Raw genomic sequence first — 22,552 nt, 5'->3', positions numbered from 1 at the left:
TTTATTTAAAAAACCCCCAGAAATTTCTTCACTCTTTTATTGAATCGTCTGAGGGTCAAACAAGTCTTGTTCACTATCAATGATTAACTCGTAACTCCTCACCAATTTTTTTTCTACCTGAATGTGATACAAATCATTTTGCGCTCCGTTTTTTCACTTCACTATCTACCCTCCAGGCCTGAATTGCTAATTTTTTTACCTGCACAATGTTGCGTCACAATTACATTTTTATTGCCCTGCTGGTGCCAGCTACATCACTTTTGCTGCTGGCCAAACAAGGGAATTAATGGACTGAGCTAATAACGATTTTTATCAACTAAAGTATTTTTTTCCCCCTCTTCATAACTGAGGAATCTTTAGGAACTATATTGGGCATAACTTTATGTTTCATTTCCTCTTTTGTCCAACAAACAAGGCAGCAAACATCAGACATCAATTGACATTAAAAATAATTATTTGATAAAATACCTCCGGAGCTGGAATCAAAAGAGTTCCGCCACATTATACCATCACTGAAGTCTACAGATCTGTCAAGGAATTGCACTTTTAAACAAGCGAACAAAACATTAAGCAATACAAAAATATGTTTATGTGTCTTTCCTGCAATTTTACTGAGAAGTATACAATCCTATCTGACCATCTTTTGTTATGAAAGAAAAAAAAAATTCAACCCAACAAGGTTTGACAAATACATATTCATGCTGGAAATCCTCTCTTTGGGTATATTGAGAAGGAATTTCGGCACCAGAAATCAATCAAATTGTTTGCTCACATAATCTACTGAGTACTTAGAGTAGAGAAAGTCGGAAATTTTCTAGTGACAAATTACTTCCACCCTGTGACATTGGAGGTAGACCTTTGTGTCTGCAAGTTTAAAGAAACCATGCTGAGATAACTACAGTTTGAAAAGAAATCCGTCTTCTCGTGATGGAAAGGGATTATATCACACCATTGTAAATATTTCAGATTATGTTCAAAATTCTCTGCATGACAGTATCTACGACTGCATATGTTCTCAAAACAACCCCAACAATCGAAGCATAGCCCACGAGTTTATTAGATATTCTATTGACCGAAACAATTTCCCCCGTTTTATCTTTACATAAATTACCCCCTTCTTCGTCAGTTACCCATAAACCTTATTGACTTTTCAATTACCAAATCAAGAGGAGAAATACTGACATAAAACTTCATACTGCAACATCAAAGGGCAGGAAAAATGCTAAGCTATACCCTTTATTTAACTATTCCTCATCAAGTAACACTAATATTTACAATAATCAGAATGTGTATACTGGATTTGTCTAAAAGAAAACCATCTGTTACGCACTGGGAGTTTGCAGACCACTGTCTTTTCCGAGAAGGTTCACAAAAAGGGGGATGAAGAAAGACTTAGTTGACATGTAACAGTTGTGAGTTTGGGATGAAAATGAGCCTGTATTATACCTAAGTCACAAGTCTTATATTTTTTATATACCTCTGCTGTTTTATTCAAATATAAAGGTTCGAAAGAATAAACATGCTGCATCTTGGTGCCCCCTTGGTGCAGTGGTCATTCCAGACACATTTGTGGGTGTTAATAATTAGTCAATATCACTGGTTATCACACATATGCTAGAAAATCTTTCATCCCTGATCACTATGGGGTTATTGCATCTCACTGTTGGACCATTATCTGGAACTAAGTTGTATTAATTACACAGAACCTGATCGTTTTTTTTAGTCCCCTGCTTGTACTCTTTAGAAACTGGAAACTTAGCACTCTTCACTACAGATGAAGAATTTCTACAGCCATTGATAGACATGAGGAAGCTAGTTTACAGCGACTGCAATTCAGACAGATTCTCTTGAAATCTGATGTTTCATTCTATCACTGATCAAATCTTGGGGGTGCACTCTTAACTGCACTAAAGCCAAGCAGTTAATGACAATTCAAAATCAGAACATTTCTTTTTACGATCCAGCTGAACAAAAATCATTTTTGTTATTTGAGAACCAAAAATGTTTTGTTTGGGACTTAATTGGGAAATTTTGTTTTTTTGCTGACAAGGAGATTATGTAATGCATGATTCATAACTAATCAGAAATTAAAGAAGCTTTAGATGGAATCGAGAATAGCAGGGGCTCAGTGGAACACATTAAAAAGTCGTAATAACTACCAAGTATATTTAATGCACTGACAAGACTTGTGCACAGCACACTTCATATCACACCTGCAAGGTGTCATTTCAAAAATCACAGTTTCAAAATAATGCGATCTTTTTCCTCATCAATAATCAAGATTGCAAACAAGTATAGGCCGTAGTATACCATGACATGATAACTAGGGGAAAATAGTGATCATGCCAGCAAATCGTCACAGTTTAAACAGACGTCAAAGACACCTTGCTTCAACAGATATCAATAACACACAGGTTCTTTAAGCTGAATGACACAAATCGAAACCCATCCACCATCAAAACCATCCTTGATATGAAAACCCTGTGTACATTTTAATAAGTACACTTGAATGATCTCAAGATCTAAAAATCTTGTTCAATTTTTTTAAATTTGCCAACTTTTAGTTGAAAGGCAGTGGTGTTTGTCCAGTAATCTCGGTATGCAGGACTTTGTTGATTTGAAGCGACTATAAATCTTGATTTTTTGGTTTGTTAGTTGTGTGAAAAACTTGTTCAAATACCTGACCCTTGGAACAATAAATAAACCCTAATTCTTTTTCTGCTGGGATAATTCCTATTTCATAGCAATATTTCCATATCTCCATCTCTGAGAAACATAACAATTTGAAGATAATCTTAACAGCTAATTGCTTGTAATCAAGGCCATTCAAAGGTCAACACGACACCCCTAGCTGAATTAAAATGTGAAACACAATAATCCATAAATCTTTCAGGGGTCCCATACAAGATTCAGGGGGTCTCCTTTACTGACTATTGAAATTTGTCACTGAGAAATTATTATTCTCTAGTTCAGGCAAAGCAAAGAATTATGTAATCTAAACAAAGTAGCATTTCATACTAAGATTTGGTTGATAGAATATCTGTCTTATAATCTAAACCTTTCATCAAGATAATGAGTTGTTGTAATGCAAAATCTGACTTATCACTCGCAAAATCTCCAACGGATATGAGGACATGTGCCTTGTCAACATTACAAAAGACTCAACCTTCCATTTAAATTTTTTTTCAAATTAGCTTTTTGTACCCTTGAAAGCTAGAAGATTGTATTTTCTTATGCACTATAATTCATTATTCTCTTTAAGAGATTAGTGGACAGGCATAGTCTATATCTGTTCACTTCTCCAAAGAGAATACATAATTCATATACTACTTAATACATATGCTACAGCAAAATTAATTCTCCACTTTCAGTAGATCTCATACAGTATTACGGGTTATTATATGGCATCTAACTTAGGTCATCCTAAGTGTGAGATTATCGCTTTTGCTGAACAAAAAAACAAATCTAATGCTATCACTTTACTCTTTGTATTCCGTAATGTTGACAGAAAGATTAAGTTTATGGGGAAATATATATAAAAAAATAACCCCAGATTAATCTACCCAAATATTTTCCTGTAATTGATAGCTGCAACTAACACCCCATACAGCTAAAATGCTCTCTGCAAAAAAAAATGCATGAAGAAAGAAATCACACAAGAAAAGACGATTAAAAAAATTGGTTTGACGAGTTTCTTTCAGATGCACAGGTAAAAGCTTGGGTTTCTCATGACCTTTTCTTCCTATCTCCTGATTACAGCATATCCATAAAGAATGCCTCTCTAGATAATTGAAAATTATTTATTGTGCAAGCACAAAAAAAAATTATCAATCACTTTTCAAATGGCTAGAATAGCTATTATAGTTTTCAGTGTCACCGTGTGCTCTATAGAACTGCACCTACTAAATTATTAAACATGAATAGTTGAAAATGTCATTTTGAGAAAATTATGGTTTTTAATTGGCATATCCCATTGCAATAGATCCGAGACCACACCAGAAACAGTTGGCTATGCATATATATATTTTTTTTAATGTAAAGACATGGGAAATATTATAGAGTACAAGCTTTTCTGTCAAGGGAACAATAAAATTTCACATCAAAGTTGTTATAAATTCCAAGGAAAGTAACTTTTAATTTTATAAATCATTCTCTTGCACCTGTTCACAACTGCATGGACATTAAACAAGTCACCCATAATAAACTATGAAATGTGATCCTACCCAAAATGATTCAATTCACTTGTCTTTATTTATGTATCCTAAAAAAAGGTTTTAAAAATTTCAACAATTGTGCGACACAAATTAAATTTTAGGCCATTTGGAACACAAGTCCATAAACAATACATCTATATGGGGGTCCCTGACTTGGGTCTTTTGTAATGTGACAGAAAATTTTATGGGTGTTCATTCTATGTATACTTATTGTCAATTAACTTCCAAAACCTAGCTTCTGATTTGAGACATCTAATTGCTGGGTATGATAACCCCTGCAAAGGAATCGATTTTCAACTTGAAAGAAATTCTTGGGGCTGTGAAAAAGCTTACAACGTTATGTGTCAATGCAAACATTGGTTGGGTCATGCTCTTAACTCCAAGATATAAAGTTCCTAAATACCTTCCAAATGTCTTTTGATGGTTTGGGAAATGATCTGCCATTGTTTAATGGGGGTTATATTATCAAGAAAGGGCACATGTGCTTGACATATATATTTTGCTGACTTTAAAATAAAAAAAAAAATCACTTACGTTTTTATGACAAGCATACAGTTTCTTCTTGAAAGTTTTTAGGTCTGCCATGATATCAGAATTAAATTGGAACAAAGCAATATGGGTCAAAAAGAAAAAGGTTAATGTGTATCAACAAATTAATACAGCATGGTTTTTCCCTGCAAAAATATTCTTTTACTTCCCCTGTTAGAAAAAAAACTTATCACATACTGTCAGCTCAAAAAATGAAAAGTTTGAGATTCAACATGTACAAGTCAAAGAATTTAAGGAAATACGGCCTCTGAAAGAATCGAAGGAAACCAGAGACCTTTCTAGACAACATATGATAAAAGGAGAACATTTTTGGAGAAATCGATGAATTTTTTTTGCGAAAGTTTTCGCACTTCCTGATCCTAATGCACTATCAGCAGAAATTAAATCTATGTCGTGCATTTCTTACACTTTGTAAGTTATTCACTGCTGATCCCCAATTTCAAAATGAAGTACAATCATCAATATTTGAAGCAAGCAAGACCATTTCTACTAGAGTATTGAAAAGGTTCTAAACCTACAATTTTTTTGTGTTTAGCTATTAATTAATACAGATCTCATCTATTTGTAATTTTAGAGAGCATATCATCTTCTAAGATAGACAGGAAGTAGCATTGAATTATTCAAGAAAGAACTGAATTGAAACAGAAGTCATCTAAGGTAATCAAAATTTATTTTTGATTAATTTTTAAGATGAGTGGGTGTTAATTCTGTGAACACTTGAGTTTTTGAATTATCAATGGCAGAATATATCTGCAGTGGTCTATCAGTAATTCAGAGCAGCAATTAATAACCTTAAGTGCCTATCTGTAATTTCTAACCAGTCAGATTTTTCCCATGGTCCCTTCTTTCAACAGATTTTCCGTGCACAATTGAGCTATATCTCTTTTCTTCTACAATTGCTTATCAGACCCTTTAGACCCCTTAATTTCCTCAGATCAAGATGAACATGTAATGATAAACCTGCTATCTTACATGTAAATTGCTGAACACTTTAGTCCCATTTAAAATCTTTATTATCCCATGTAATGTATAACCTAACTTTTGACAGTCATTTATATAAGCTAAGAATTTATACCAATCCCTTAGTTCTTTCGTCAAATAAAAGGTTATTAAAATCACTATCAGCATTTTATTCTATGATTAAGTTTTCATTTTTAATAGCTCCAATCCTCTCTTTAAAAACATACAATTTTCCCCCCACAAATATCAATGAAGATCCCTAAACGTGACTTAACCACTGTGGAAGGTAGAAGAAGAAAAAAAACAAACTCCACCAACAAACGTTTAATTCAAACGTTATCAGATATCCATCCCAACTTCCGTGAAGGATACTTGAAATCGCTTTGAACTTTAAAATAACACAGTTTTTTCATTTAACTATCTAACAATAATTAAGTGACATGAATCTATCAAGAAATCTGTTCTTATAACCTGAATTGTTTGAAACTAGTGAACTCATGGCTCAAAAATATACAGTGTAATACACCCATTTCACTGATTTGCACCTAATTTTTTTTTAAAAATCCTGATCAAAAAAGCTGAAAATGTAAACAAAACACCAATATGTTGTCATTTTAACCTGCCACACCACTAAAAATTTCTCAAACAATGGATTTAGGGCTTATGTTTCTGATAATAGCACAATATCAGTTACAATTTGTAATGAGTCGTCTTTGTCATCATTGTATTAAAGGAAATGAGAGAGGTCTGAAATCTTGTCCCTCATCAATATAAACTGTCAGCTCAAGTCGATGGTACCCACTGCAATTCTAGTCCTTTTACAATGAACATATTCATCATTTTTATAAAAAACATAATCATGATCAATGAATACTTCATATCCCTTCAACATGGAAATGCGGGATTAGAAAAAATTTCATCACAGTTACAAAGGAAATTGACATTCAAAGCCATTTTTTGAAGAGCTCTTTGAAATCCTCGATGAACAGATGAACAAAGCTGATTGGCATTTCAGTCCAGCCAATTTTCAAACTCGTAACAGCTAAAACGCACTTAATATTTCTTCAGACAAGAGTGTGAAGTTGCTATTAATTGCATAACTCAGTGCAGATCAAAAGAGTACACTCAGTGATAAAGGGGAATAACTCACCTTGACAAATGGTCTGGACGGTGATGAAGACGATCAGTAAAGTCGTGCAGCTCGCCATCGTCAAGTTAGTCAGCTTCTGTCATGCCGTCCTCACTTCAACTTTCTACATGATCTAGGGAATAAAACACGAAAAAATGACAGTTATTTACAAATTACCTTTAAACGACAGATATGCAAATTAGGATGAAGAAAGCATTATCGCACAGGAGAGGATATTGCTTTATGTCAATAGATCTATTGTTAAAGGAATTTAGCATCCACAATTAATATTCAAAATTGAGTGCATTTTTCCTATCATTCCAACCTGAAACAGAATCATAATACCTAGAGATATACAATATTTATACCCCTGAATTATTAATCAATACAGCAATGATATGGATGGTCTTGAATATGAATGTAATCTTAATTGTTCCCATACCCCTAATAGATTTTTAATGTTCTGTAAAATCTCAACTTACAGCATAAAATCACAAAATTTCTATGATCTATTCATCCAGAATTCATTTAGTCAGACCATAAACTGAAAGCGACAACATTATACACCTCATGTAAATTTTTTAAAAGTATTTATGCAATCGAGAAAAGTGGTCTTTTTATCAGATGGAGGCACCATACCTTTCAGTTAAATGAACCAAATGAACTGGAAAACTTCAAGCAAAAAAAATGCTAGAGTTTATTATATACCAAAGTATATAGCAAAAGGCTTTATCATAAAGGACCATCTATGATTTTTGTCTGCAAGTTCAAAAGTGTGATGAAATTCAATTAAAATATGTTTATACCTGTCATAAAGGTATGAATATTTGTGAAAAACATTCTAACTACATGATCTGTTTAAGAGTCATTTACCACCGAGTTGGCAAAAGGTAATATACACACCGAGATGACGCCGCAATATATATACCACTTCCCGAATATAAATAGAAAATTTTCAGAAATATCTACGACATGCACTCTATGACACTTTTGCTAATCATCCTGGTAAAAATGAATTACAGTATGTACATTACTGAAAAATCTCAATGTAGATGATGTAAACGAACATCATGTTTATCTTGCAAGACACCATCTTTTATTACAATATAGGTGCCATGGAAACTGAAATTTCACATTTACTTCAAAGACAAGTTGATGCTGGATCTATTCCTGCAAAGGATGTGAAACCCTGTGTTTTGGGTGGTCGTAGAGTTGTTTTCAAGATGAACATCTCAGAAAAGTGCTTCTGCTATCAACTGGAAAAATATTTTCCAAGCAGAAAGATTTATTGTTCCTCATTTTACTGCTGTTGCAATATCATTCTTCCACCCAAAAACAGTTCCAGTCAAATTCTGATAGGCATCAATGTCTGCTCATTATGGGTGCCCACAATTCCCAGAAATTTCTCTGTCATATTAAACAGGTGCAGGATAAATATTCAATGAAACTTAATGCATTCTGCACAGGTGCCTTGAACAATCTTTCAAATCCTGTTCCACAGTTCCTCAAGTTTTAGTATGAGATCCACCCCAAGTTTTTCCCAGGCATTTATGTGCGCACAACTAAAAACTGAACTAGAATTTCTTCACATTATAAGTGACCTAATGCAGTCTGTAAATTCCATGTATTTAAAAAAAAAAACAAACAACTTGTGAATCTAACCAAATGATAGATCAGCATTTGCATAACATGAATCTTATTTTATAAATATAACATCATTCCATTCCCCAAAGAAATAAAAAACACACTTCCACAAAAGTCACGCTCTACATTAATCTGGGTGGAGCAGCACACTACGTCTTCAGCAGAATCATTAGAGATTTTTCTGGTGATGAAGACAAAGAAGTAAGTGTAGAGTAGAAAAACGTATTGTGCAACTACAATGATTAAGTGCCTTGGGAAATTACTATTCAGCACATTACATGCAACACTGGGATCTGACATCTACTTCAACACCTTTTTTGGAGCCTTCATGTATTTTCACAATGTAAATGACCACATTAATCTTGTCAGGCATAATAATTACCAATGGAGAGTAAAAAAAATCCTTATCTGGGGGTCAAAATTTGACGGAAGGCAGAATACAACATTATCGTAGAGACCTATTATGTGGGGTCTTGTGAGAAATAATTTAACTTGACTGGTAGCGCCTCTACCTGCCAAAGTCTATGCTCTGAAGATACAGAATTCAATATTTTTTTTGCTCCCGGTTGATAACTCTTAGATTAAAGATACTCTGCAACAATGATTTACCCAATATTTATTCTGCTTGACAAATTCTTTCTGCAAGTGTCAAAATTCATTGGTTTCTCAGAAGATCCACTGCTAATATTTAGATTTACATTACTGAGCCATATGCCAATCAATAGAACTGCAGAAAAATGGCAATGTTGCCCAAACATCAGAATAAACAAGTGATCCTGTACAGATCTTTACAAAAGATGCCAATACACATTTTTGGTTCTAAATACAAGACTAAATACCTTTGTATACACATAGTACCAGCTAGTACTTCTATAATTAAGAGCTTATTCTCTTGGCTTAATTAGCCTTCATCCATCACTGCACAAAATAAATCAATGAGCCTTCATTGCATCTATCCACACTATGACAGCAATGTCCATCCAGATCGACAACCATTCCAATCACCCTTACTTATACTAAAACCTCTTCTTTTTAAAATACATTTTCATGCACTGCATTTACAAATTGTGAATTGTTTGAATTGCAGCCCCGTGAACTTATTTACTAGAATAAATTCAAATCACTTACATTTCCATTTTGCCTTCCATGACATATTACCTTCATGCCCGGGATGTCCCTTGACAAATATACTTCAAACTTCCTACATATATGTATATAAAACTTACTGGCCCCTGTTGTACAACAAATTAAGGGATTATTCCAGCAAGAAAATGGTTTTCTTCCAATTAAATGACATTTTCATTTCAGAGGAAGTGATTTTATTTATCATGTGCGTGTCTGACAGAGAGACTTCAGTGATTAGCGGTCTTAATGCTTCTAAGATAATTGCAGCCTATCTTAGCCAGGGGTATTTGGAGTGAAAAATGACTTCATTTAATCCTATTGCTGTTTCAGGCAAAATTACATCTTGTACACCAGAATAATATTTTTTTTTTCACTGCTTGCAGGTATACATGAAGAAAAGACAGAAACATTTAAGATTTCCTTTTTTTCTCCATGTTAGATACCAGTAGACTCAACATGCTCAAAAATAAAATTTACACAACACTTTTTCTCCTTCTCAATTATGAATTATACAACAATGGGGTGTGGAAGTTTAACCTAAAAGACCTTGGCAAATTACTCACAAATTAGGACTAATACTTCATTTTAGATATAAGTGTCACAGTTTAAGGGTGTATAAAACTATCTAAATCTGAAATTATAGAGAGATACTAGCCTCACGTCAGTATATTCTGAACATGAAAACTTCATTGTAAGTGTGTTAACTGCTTGAAAAAAATGGAGTAACACAATTTCAGGGGGGTTAACAAATCACAGATGATTTCAAAAAATGAACTCAGACCTCAAATTATATACTAAACAGCCCAAATTTCTATTGTGTTATAGATATGAGAGGACAAAGAGTTCACTGGACTGTGGAATATTGTCATAAACAGTTTTTCTCCTCCAGACAAAGCCAGTTAGCTGGAGTGTCAAACATGATATGCTGGGAACAAAGCTGAAATGGAACCATCTTTTGTATCTGGCAGCTGTCTCAAGACTTCTGTTGTTATCCCATTTTGAAGACTGAATTGCTGTATAAATCATAACTAATCAGCCTGACAGGCAAGGACAGAACATTACAGATCCAGGAAACAACAGAAAAATAATGTACCAGAAAGCTTCTACAACTTTATCAGGAAAAACATGCAGATCTAGGCATATTTGCAGTATTCAAACACTGCACAAAACATGCAAATTGATTTGTCAATTACAGATTTGTGTGTGTAGACACCTATTTGTGTCATAGTTTTGTTGGATCTTATCAGATTTGAGATCTACAGAATGATTACAGAACACAATTCTAACTAAAACCTTAACAAAAAAACAGCAGTTCAAATGGTATGTATGATCTCTATGGTTGGGTACCCCAATGTAAATGTTGTGTCCATAACTAAATGGGTGCCAATCAGGAAAAGAAAATCTTTTTTATCTTAAGTTCTATCAATTCCCACTGAAATCACTCCTCAGTGACAAAAGCCTATAGTACCCGTATTTCATTTTTCATAATTTAAGTGGGAGCGTTGTGCATAAATGCCCGATTATATCCCTCTTTAGAGACATGGACTCTCAAATTTCAAAGACAACCACATTAAAATGTTTGGGCAATGACTCTTAATCTTCAATTCAGTTCAATCACCCTTTGCAAACACCATACCCTTAAAAAAAACAAAAAAATGTCAACAAGGCAACACATAAATTTTTATACCCTGCAATACCTACATTACATGAGGCCATGATGTCCCTTTTACTGTAACATAAAATTTATCTTGACACTGGTTTTATGTGTTGCAACTCCACTAGAGATGTTTACGATGGGGAGTCAAATTATTCCAAGACTGACATTTGTATACACAAATCCATAAAAGATCGCAGTGAATGACCACATATCCCCTGCCTCGCAGTTCAAATCTCTCGAAAATGCACTTACCTAATAGACAATTAGCCTGTCAGTAATGGCTATATCAAAGATTATTCTGTAAGTCATGAAGATACTACTAACTTTACACCATCATTTCTCCTCTTGACCCAGATACTGTAAATTCTTCTGTGGTGCCTCCACATCAAAATGTGATTGTGATTAACCCTTCTACAAGTCCAATACTTCTGGCTCCCGTGGGATCCCCCTTCTTAACAATAGCTAGCACACAACAATGTATAGAATATGTCATCAGTTGAGATAACCATGCTTTTGCTGGCATACAGTGAGATCCTGCTATCAGATGCATTAGGGAGCTTCTGTCAACTAAAATCTTGGCTGAGCTCACATTTCGACAAAAAACATCACCTCTTTGGAAACTGGAAAGGTGAGCCCCTTCTTAAGATAAATTATACATGCTGAAAGTAGCACATTTCTCAACTTCAAAGGTTTAGATTACAACTCGCCCACTCTCAAAACTTTCTTCCTGCACACCAGCATAAAAAATAAAAAAAACAAATGCATGTGCTAAAAACTTGGTACAAACACTAATTTAGAGTGTAAAAAACACCTTTCTGGATACTCTGTAATTAGACGGCAGTTACATGCACGTTCTTTGGTACAACAGACAATCATAACTCCTGGTAATGGAGGCTGGGAGGGAATTCTGTTTACACACATGGCTGCCATGTTTCCTGAGCCAACTGTTGCTTTTCTAGCACTGAGCCCCCAAAAATCTCCACTCCTCACAACAAAAAACACAAACCTTCTGTTACAAGAAGAGAGACAAGATTTATATATTCTCACTTACAACCTCAAAAATAAAAAAAACCTGACTTGTTGCAAGAAAATGAATCAATGAACGGCTGATTGAAAGCCAAAAGAAATCTTTGATTAATTAGCACTATAAAGAAGAATCAATAGTACTTGTATATCACAAGGTTCGAACATCAGCATTAGCATAGTTTATCATACAAGCATGTAATTTGGATTGTGCACAGTCTCGGGGTATGTTTAATCTCAGTGGGGCACCTGAGATAAGAATGGCAGTATATTACCTATAGACAAGGTCAACCATACTTATCTAATTTGGGTATCTACTTAGCAAATTCACTGACCAGTATATGGCAGCTTCTGTGATGCTTTGATGCTCCTTTCACCTAAAACCCTCCACAGGAAGGGAGGGGGTTGCAGAATAGGATTATGATTTAGGGATGCCAATTTTTACACCTACAACCTGCCTTTCACCTGCCATCCTTTATCATTTATCAGTTGAATCATTATTGTAAACTTTTATATGTAAGTAATTAACATGTATTATCAAAAAAAATTCAATGAAAGCAGGCAGTTACAACCTTTGTGTGAAGGTATATATTTACATCCACTTGAGAGAATACCAGGCGGATCCGAGTTTCAAGTATAAAGAATCCATCAATAAGAATGCTTTTTTTTTTAATCCAAGAAGGGACAGCGAAAGAAAATATATCTCACCCTTTACAAAGCTAATCAACAGGGAATAGGGCCCCTGAATAGGACATTAACTTTTGAACCACCTTCTCTGGCAAATTTTTTATTACATCTTGAATAAATTCAATTAAAACCGCCTTCTTTCACACTTTCCTTAATGGGGGAACATGAAATAGACAGCTGTGATGTCAGTCAAAAGATACCAAAAGCTGAATAAGGCTCCTACTTTTCTCTTAGGCACTTTATTGTTATCAACTGGAATATTTATAACAGGCATGTGCTTTATTTAAAAAAAAGAATTCTTTTATGGAAAATTAAATGATCACAACACCCAGGGGAGCTTTTAGGGAGAAAAGCACATGTATATTTGCTTAAAAAATTAAAAAGATTAAGACTTCTTGTGTTGGTGATAGATCATGGTCGTGGTTTTGCCACAACCTTTGAAACATGGAGACTTAAACCTGAAATTTAGCCTGCAATTCTCTGTTCTTTTAACAGAATAAATTCCAATCAGTGCTAGCTGTCTTAAAATCCATACAGCCTAACACTTCAAGTGTCATACACTCTAAATTAAAAATGCCAGCAGGAGTTCTAAATATTGGAATTGACATGTATTTAACCCAATGAAATGGAAAATCTTTATCTTTCAAATATTTTCTGTGTGTCTGAATTAATCTATTTAATATGATATGAAAAGATTTATGATACTAAAAGGCACTTGTGTAATGGAAATATAGGGACCAATAGAAAGATCTTCACTGGATGTCTAATGGCCACTCATGGTAAATCTACCAGAGAAAAAGAAGTAGGGAATCTATATATATAGGGATTATGTAAATTAAAAGATTTAAAAGCTAGATGTGCACTGCCAATTCATATATCCATAATGTCCATTCTATCTTCCCAGAATTCTGTCCTCAAACCAAATTATTTGTCTGCAAAGAACTCTAGGACAGGCATCCAGTATATGTTACCTCCACGACTATCATGACTATTAAGAATTTGTTCCATTAAATTGTTGTGGCATTTAAAAAAAAAAAAAACAAAAACACATTCACCAACTGCCCAGTGCAATTTCCTAAAAATGTTTATCACTTACTTTTTTCTCCATTACAACTCATTCAGAACAATAAAAACCTTGAAAAACTTTTTTTTGCATTTTCCACACCTTATGAAAATAGAATATGCCACAGATTTTTAAATCTTCTACCGTTTGAATAAACCAAGGACTTTTGAGGGTGGTAATTTAACTCAGACTGTTACTTTTCTTGATGACTTAACAACTGGATGCCATGAACAAAGTAAACAAGTTCATTGTTATTTCAAAGAAACACAGCACAATACAAAATAAACTTCAAATTCTTTGTTCAATCATAGAATGTTGTCACTCCACAAGATTGTTAATGTAAGTAATTCTAAACTGTTTGATGTTTGTGTAGAGGTCCTTTAACCACTACCTGATTAAAAAAAGTTAGGATAGGCTTGGTCTGTGCTCCAAGAAATGTAAAACATACCAAAATTCCATCACAAAATAGCACTTAGCATAAATATTTTATTTGAAAAAAAAATTTACCATGATGCATGAAAGTTGATAAAAGCAGTGAAAACTTTCTGCAATGTACTACAAAATGGATCAGAGATGAACTTTATACTTCAGCTTAAAAAAAAAGGAGGAAAAAAAAACTGATCTCCTCTCTTATCACACCATTCCCCGCACTTTCTCAACTTTTCCCTAAAACCCAGTGTGTGAAATGGTCTAATTGCAACTCAACAATGCTGCCTCCATCAGACTCTCTTGTACATCTCATCACCCCTCACTGATCTCGCTCCGAGATCAGGTCTGCCAAACAACTTGATTCCATGTTCACTGCTCTAGCTTCAATGCACAGAGTGTTACGGTAGCCATATCACATGTCCTCAATGTGCAATCAATAGGTTATACACTGGTCTACCACAAAGTCATGGATGGGAAAAACCATGCATCAAGCAAATAAATAGAAAACCTGCTCTTCTCTTTGAAAAATTCATACAAATTCTTGACACCTTGTAAAAGTGCTTATTTTTGGGGATTAACACAAGTGAAAAAATGAATACAATAGGGGTCATAACTTTTGCAAGCAGATATGTTTATACCTTTTCCATGTTTCACTATTATGCATCACCTTTTTTTTTTTTTTTTTTGAAAATTAAGGGGCAGTATTTTCCCATTGGCCACTGTTTCGCATGTTAAACGTTGTCCAGACAAAGAACAGTTGAACTCTCATGGAATTAATGAACAAACCAATATTAATGCCTTCAAAGATTCAATAAAATGTAATATCTCTGAGTAAAATTAAATAAACTGGAGGCATTTTCAATTGTCTTTCTCTGCCATTACTTTAACTAGGCAAATTTGGTGTGAATCACATTCAATCAAGCATTAATAATTCATGCAAATGTCCCCAAAAATACACTATTTAGGAAGACGAGACCCTAGTGAATTTGTTTTTTTGTTCCTCCGCCTGCCTGCTTTATGAAAATTTACTGTCATTTTGTAATTACTGGTCTGTATTCAATTAACAAAATCATTTCTTTGAGAAGAGGGTTGAAACAACTTCTTCTCTACATTCTTAACTTAATCTCATAATTTTTGCATTTATATTTGATTTTCTCTTGTGTTGAACAATTAAGATAATACAACATTTCTAAAGTCTATTATAATTTACATTTATATGTCCTTTGTGTGGGCTGTAGTCCCATATTATCTATTTTCATATGGTATAGTGAAGAATTCATTAACATACTTAAAATCATATTATATCAGTTGTTTTGTGCTTATGTTTTTCCCTCTTTCTACATTAATAATATTTTTTTTATCCTTACTTTCCCTATTCATCAGAAATATTATCTTTAAAATACATATAGTACGTGTCTGCATGTTCCAAGGCTTCACAAGGTCAACCATGTTAACCTGCCAAAAAGCAAGAAATGACTGTCATATCAAAATCATCCCTTTCTTTAAATAAAAAAAAAAAAAACATGTCATGCTTCCTCACGTAACAAAAAATTAAGTAGTCTGGGAGGCAATATTTATGTCCATGACCATTTGTTTTTTGGCCTGCTTTACCTGTATTGAACAGGAGCTTCTGGGTTTGGCATTACACATATATCACAGCCTCTGGAGTGTCAGAAGCAAATGTGTCTGGTCAGATGGCTGCAATGAGCCATTGTAACGATAAAAGAATAAATCCTTGGCAGCATGGACAATCAATTCAGACCTCATAACATTTTCAGTGATAAAACCCTTGATTTACAATCCACTGACCTCTATATAAACTGAAGAAAAAGTTTTAATATTTGTTACCTTCAAGGGCTAGTAATTCCAATAGATTAGCTTTTCCCAAATAATAATATTCTTGAAAAATATTAGTAGAAGTTCTGTCCATATCCCAAAGCAAATGGAATCTTGCACTGGTGAATGCACTCGACATTTTGGTCATAAATACAGAGCCATTCAAACAAGCCGAGCTTTGTCCTCCATAATCCTGGCCTCTGAAGGCCATCTGACCAAACATTTCTCCATTCTTATATTTCCTATGTCAATTTGTCCATCGGCTTATGGATATCGGTTATTGAGAAAATTAAGACGGTAAAAATAGAAAGTGTGCCAGCGTTATCAATGGAAAAAAGAATCGCCAGTTATACTCACAGAAGGATACTTGATGTTGGTATTGATTTTTGTGGGCTTTTTTACAGTAGCAAGTTCAAAGACTGGGGGTCTATTCTCATGCAGATTTTACTTTGTGAATAAATCGGTTATGTCCTACATGTATTTTATTTGCTACAACAAGGATTCTTATATATCTTTCATGCAGAAACAACATTGTGGATTATTTCAGTATCTTTATGATTCTTCTTGTTTAATCTTTGATTTTTTTTTTTTTAATAAAAAATCCAGTCTTTCCAATTTTATCACTTGATTAAACAGATTTTTTTTAAATTATAGTTTATGTACGGAAGCATATCTGAATAATTTTCATTAACATGACTTTCATTGATGAATTCTTATCAGGGCATTATGCTATATTTTATCAACTAAATATATCGAAATCTATTGATTCTGTTGTACTGGTATGCAATGATAATATGAAAATTCCTTGAACAACTTGTTTTATCACTTAAAATCACTTGAAGGGTGTTTTTGCATTCAAAATTGATTTTCTCCACAAGAGAGGCAGTCAGTGTATTTCCAAAGTCAAGAAAATCTGTGATTTACTGCAATGGGAGCATTAGAGCTTCTCTGTATAAATAATTAAAACATTAGCCTTTCATGTTTATGTAATCTATGGTATACGAGCTCTTTATTATCATTGCCTTGACAAAAGGATGCTTTGCGAGGATTAAAAATTAAAAATATAGACATGCTACTTACGCACTTTCCTATTTAAAGAACTTTTCATCCTTGGCGGAAAAAAGAGAAAGACACAAGTTAAAAGACTCCTGGGCCAATTTATTTTAATTAGGCAACTATCATGAAAACTTTTTCAGTCTCTTTTAAACAGCACAAAATACTTTGTCCATGTGTGTAAGACATAATGGAAAAAGGGCTACCTTAAGAGAAACATGTCAGGAAAAAAATCTTGTGGTTAATATATAAAGGAGGTACATTTGAATATGAGATTATTAAGTGATACACATTTCAACAGCAGGTCTTTACTGAAATGAAAATTGGCTTGAGATAATGATCTACAACAAAGTTTGACTGGTACAATTCAGATAGGTATGAATATGAAAAAGTGGTGCAAATTTTATCGCAATTTGTATCAAGTGCGTGGCTTGACAACATGTAGTTAATCTTTGCAATTCTTTCCAATGGGGCCTAGATTTGTCAGGAAACCCCAATGCACTGCATGGAGGCACAGATAAATTCAAATACATCCCCACATTGGCTGATAACCTCAATCTACTGCTGACAATTCATTCACATAAACTTTATTCAAATAACTGACCACATTGCCAAGCAAAACTTAAGCAACCAAGAACATGTCAATCTTGATGGAATGCTAAAATTCCAAAACATTTACATCAAAGTTCTACTTTCAGAGTAAAGTTTCTGCAGGTTTTTTCCAGAATGTGCATTGGCAGTAAGAACAAGGTGTAAAGTTGCATAATATGAATTTGTATGTTAATTGAAGTTTTCATACTTCATAATAAAGAGCTTTTTAATGAAATATAATGTAGTCCCTGGTTTTAAGAGCTAATTGAACTATCCACAACAGATGGCAAACATACAAACACAACCATAATCCTAACCAACATGAAAAATCTCCCCAACAAAAATGTATGCAAATAATTCTTCACATCTGAATCACATACTAACATAAAGCACAGTAGAAATATCTTATCTTTCACAGTTCAAAACATGAATAATACATACACTGACCAGGAAAGAGACTGTAAACTGAGAAAAGAAAACATTTGTTCCACAGATCTGTAATGGCGCCCAGGAGGGGGTAACAAAGTTGCAAGACTCCATTGCATGGAAGCAAAAATACTCCACACTCTCAGCATATGTGGTCAACTGGCCGTGTAAACATGAGAGCAAAGATTAATGCTTTTACACCCAGAAGCCCCTAATTAGTCTTTTAAAAATCTTCTTTTTCCCTCTACCATACTTTAATAGCTGATACCCTAATTTTTTTTCCCGATTGTTTTGTAAGATTTTAAGAGTACAAAATTTGCTTACACGGTGGTCCACATTTATGTGAATATAGGTATAGTTTAAGGTTAAGTTAAAGATCTTTCCTTAGTTTTGTTCCAGAAGAATACATTCATTGACTAAGTCTGTCAAATTATGCTATTTTTCCCCTCTCGTGTCAACACCTCATCTCATGTTTTAATCACAGTATTGCATGTAAATGTATTTTGTTCCAAACTAGGACAAAACAAGAATATCTTTCATCCATGCTAGAAATATGTCCTGGTTCAAATTACCTATACACCTACCAGATTATAATAACCTTATGCCAACTTACCTGCACACAAAATCAAAGGTGTAGTATATCCAAATTATTCAATAATATCCCATGTGAAAATTTACACTATCTTTTTACTGGAACTCTTATGCATGCACACAAAATCTGTTAAGCTTTTCAAATTTTTCTTTTTTTTTTATCCCTAGAAGCAGAAAGTGTCAGGGATTGGCTAAGTGTGTCAGGTCCAAAATCTCTGGTCGGGATCTGGAATAAAAAAGAAATAAATTTTCAGCAAAACTGGCAGATAAGGTAAGATACATGGAAGGATAAAGGTTGCCATTAGTAAGTAAACTTGCCTATCAGAAATCAAAATCTTGCAGTTTTCTATAAAAATTGGTGCAAAAATTGAGGTAAAAAATCAAAAGCCACAAGAAAAAAAAAATCTGACAGCTTTACAATTGTACACTTTTCAACCTGATTGCACATACGAAGTAAATTCTTTAGTAACATCTGAATCCCCTATAAATACACATGCTTGGAAAATCATGCTGTTAAAATCACTCACATTTTGATTTTTTTTTTTACCACTAGTTTAAACTCTGTCTGAACCTCCTGATGTTGTCTCTAATCAACTGCTCTTTGTAATATTTCCAATCAAAATATGTCATAAAAGAATTTTTTTTCCACCTGGTCAATTCCATAGAAATAATCCCTTGCAGCACATGTTCATATCATATAGTGGTCAGAGAATCAATGTCTACCAAAAAGTTTTTTGCTATGTTTTTCACTCTCGTCTACACGCCAGCATTGGCAATCCCTATGTATTTCCTAAATTACAATATACAGTGTACAATCGGGCACATGCTAACACATTACCAAGCAGATCTATGAATGACAAAAGGCAATGTGATAGTAAAGGGGTGGGCTTTGTATGAGAGAGACACACGCTCAACGCTGTTAACTGACAGTTCATCAGCCAATCAGACTTCAGCATTACAACATAGGAACACATATTGAGAATAATATTATGTATATTTAATAATTAAGTTTCCTTCAAGTGTTTTATTATTAAGCAATTCTGAAGTTTGTATAAGTGTTGTTCAGTGTTTAATTTCTGAATTTATAATTTTAATAAAATATTAAAAAGTAATAAAGTAAAAAAAAAAAAAATAAATCAATAAATATGTAAGATTTAATGTATTTTTGCATTAATTATTTGAATTAAGATATAGAAAGTATTTGCAATTTTATCATAGAAAATAGCTCTTGATGGAGAAAATGAATTGAGGTACAGTTGAAAAAAAATATTTCCCCTTGCTGATCTTGTTAGCAAGAGATTGTACCCCAAGGCAGATGGACACATATTTAGCTTACCAAACACAATAAAATTCGTCCTGAGAAGTCTAAATATTGACAATGATGTAACAATACAGTAAACTGATATCTGCACTAACGACAATGATATTTATGACTACAATCAAAATAAATAACCTTACGTGAGACAAGGTCAGCAACTCATCACACAGTATCAGATATGGGGTGTGTAACTCTAACAGGTTTATCACTAAAAATAAACAAATATGGACAGGCCAAGAATAACACAAAAACCACTGCTCGTGGTCTTAACTGCAATTCTGAGACTTCCATGTTTGTTGATAAATCAAGCTTGTAAAGAGATTTGGGGTTTCTGATCCCGGCTACCCAATCACTGAAAGATTACCACACCAAGTTTGGTTAAATTCACACCAACCCTTATGTCAATGTGTTTAATCTGCTGAAACAATACAACAATTGGATTAATTATTACACTCACGCTCATCATGGCTTTGACATGTTTGTACCTGCATCAAAACTAATGAATTAAAAGAAAACCCTTATTTGATCATACATGTCATGAAAATTCCTTGTGGTCACAGCATATATTTCAAAAGGAAATGGATCTACTACCAACGAACACCACCACTGCCATTGTGGACGGGGTGATAATGGCAGCTGCAACATTCAATATTTGAAAACTGTATTTGAAAACAAAATAGGCCACACAGTAATTTATTCACCAAAAAACTTAGTAAAAAATGAAAGATCAGGATTATGAGGAGATTTTTTTGGTTACATTTATCAATACACCCATAAATTTTCATTTACCAGTTGTTAACAGAGTTTACAAAATCAGGGATGCATTAAACATATGTCATGATGATAAAATGTGATACTGTCCTAACACGAAGACCCAAAAGTCTGCTGGCTACTGAGAGAGAAGAGTAATCTCCCCTTTCCAAATGAAACCTACATTCCAGCACACCTGTTAATCTATGTTGAGTTTTCTCACTTCTCCGTTTGCCTTACAACATAATGGTGTTATAAATCTGACTAGTATTAATGGGAGGGAGGAAGATTTAAGCAAGGATTAATTCTTATGTAATTTTCTAATAAGAATAATCTTATCATTAACTGCTTCTCTGAGTGAGAAATTATTCAGAATGGCTTTATCCTGGGTATATAACTATTTTTTATTAGGCTCTCAAATATCCTAATTAGGCATGAGCTTTCTATGAGAAGGAAGATATTGTCTGGCTCATTTCCTACTGAATTAGACAGGGAACCGACAAGGAAGAAAATTACAAAAAGAATTGTCATAAAATCTTAATATCATATTTATTGAGAAACAGATGAAAATAATCCCAAACACTTCCTGCATTGAAGCAAAAATAGACTTACCATTGCTTGCATCAAATAAAATTTCAAAAAATTCTCTCTCTGAATCATGCTAGCCCAAGTATCAAATTTTGACAAAAAAATTAAGACATTTTAATCCCTCCAATCATTTTTCATCAGTAGATATTTTATCTTAAAGGGGACATAACTTCAGATCAATCCAACTGATAGCCTTCCAAAACTAATACTAATTTCATTTCCATCATCAAATAAAAAATGCTGTTTGTCTCACTTTGAAGTGGCGCTTACCTGTGATTATTACATGATAAGTGTAATTATGATGAATTAATGTGAGGCTATCTCTCTCTGTGGTCTGTCATTGGCCAGTAGCCTATGGCTAGAAAGATGGACCATGTCGGCAAATCTTCCAATCTTATTGTCAGCATGTGTCAGACAATAAAACTCCAATAGAGAATGCTCTTCTTTTTTATCTCTCTACCAGGTGGAAGATGCATGAATGGCATTCAAAGAGTCAATTTTGGACAAGAGCTTTCCAATGAATGAAACATTAATTTTTTTTGGAAAAATTTATCATTTGAACTTTAAAGCTTTGTTTATGGACTTCACTGTGAAAGAAGCACAATAGGTTACAGGTGATCAAGGTCTACACAAATTATTAGTTTTCACAAAAAAGCTTCCACAAAATTATTTATTAACATATGGAAAATTAGCATTGTTGTATATAGTGTTAACATGGAAGGTGGTTTCTATGCCACTACACATAATTTTTAATGCTTGTTTCACTAGTCTTTATTTTTCTAATTATCTTAATTCTTATAGGACACACCCTTACAAGCATTTAATTACAGTATAATATAGTGCACGCACCAACCATATTGCCAAAAAGGAATATTTTAAGATATCAATGTCAGTATATTAACTACCAAATGGAAATTTC

General features: G+C 33.6%; 1 protein-coding gene across 8 annotated transcripts in view; it reads right to left on the bottom strand.

Annotated features, from left to right (window-relative positions):
* The window catches only part of LOC133191957 (roundabout homolog 1-like), a 54,241-nt gene extending 32,106 nt beyond the window's left edge, over nucleotides 1-22,135 (bottom strand). For 3 of the 8 annotated variants that reach the window (XM_061327742.1, XM_061327743.1, XM_061327739.1), the window contains exons 1-3: nucleotides 21,904-22,133; nucleotides 19,000-19,203; nucleotides 6,874-6,985 (exon numbers count right to left, since the gene is read on the bottom strand). In XM_061327742.1, the coding sequence (XP_061183726.1) occupies nucleotides 6,874-6,931 (58 nt within the window). In that variant the 5' untranslated portion in view covers nucleotides 6,932-6,985; nucleotides 19,000-19,203; nucleotides 21,904-22,133. Of the gene's footprint in view, nucleotides 1-6,873; nucleotides 6,986-18,999; nucleotides 19,204-19,504; nucleotides 19,812-21,903 lie in introns of those variants that run through there. The other 5 variants (XM_061327740.1, XM_061327741.1, XM_061327736.1 and 2 more) reach the window with 3 other exon arrangements.
* Nucleotides 22,136-22,552: the final 417 nt, after the last annotated feature.

The sequence above is a fragment of the Saccostrea echinata genome, unplaced genomic scaffold, assembly GCF_033153115.1.
Source record: "Saccostrea echinata isolate AGI-Se365-2 ecotype Australia unplaced genomic scaffold, CSIRO_AGI_Sech_v1 ptg000025l, whole genome shotgun sequence".
Classification (NCBI taxonomy): Eukaryota; Metazoa; Mollusca; class Bivalvia; order Ostreida; family Ostreidae; genus Saccostrea; species Saccostrea echinata.
The sequence above is the reverse complement of the archived record's forward strand: the minus strand, read 5'-3'. Positions and strand labels throughout refer to the sequence as shown.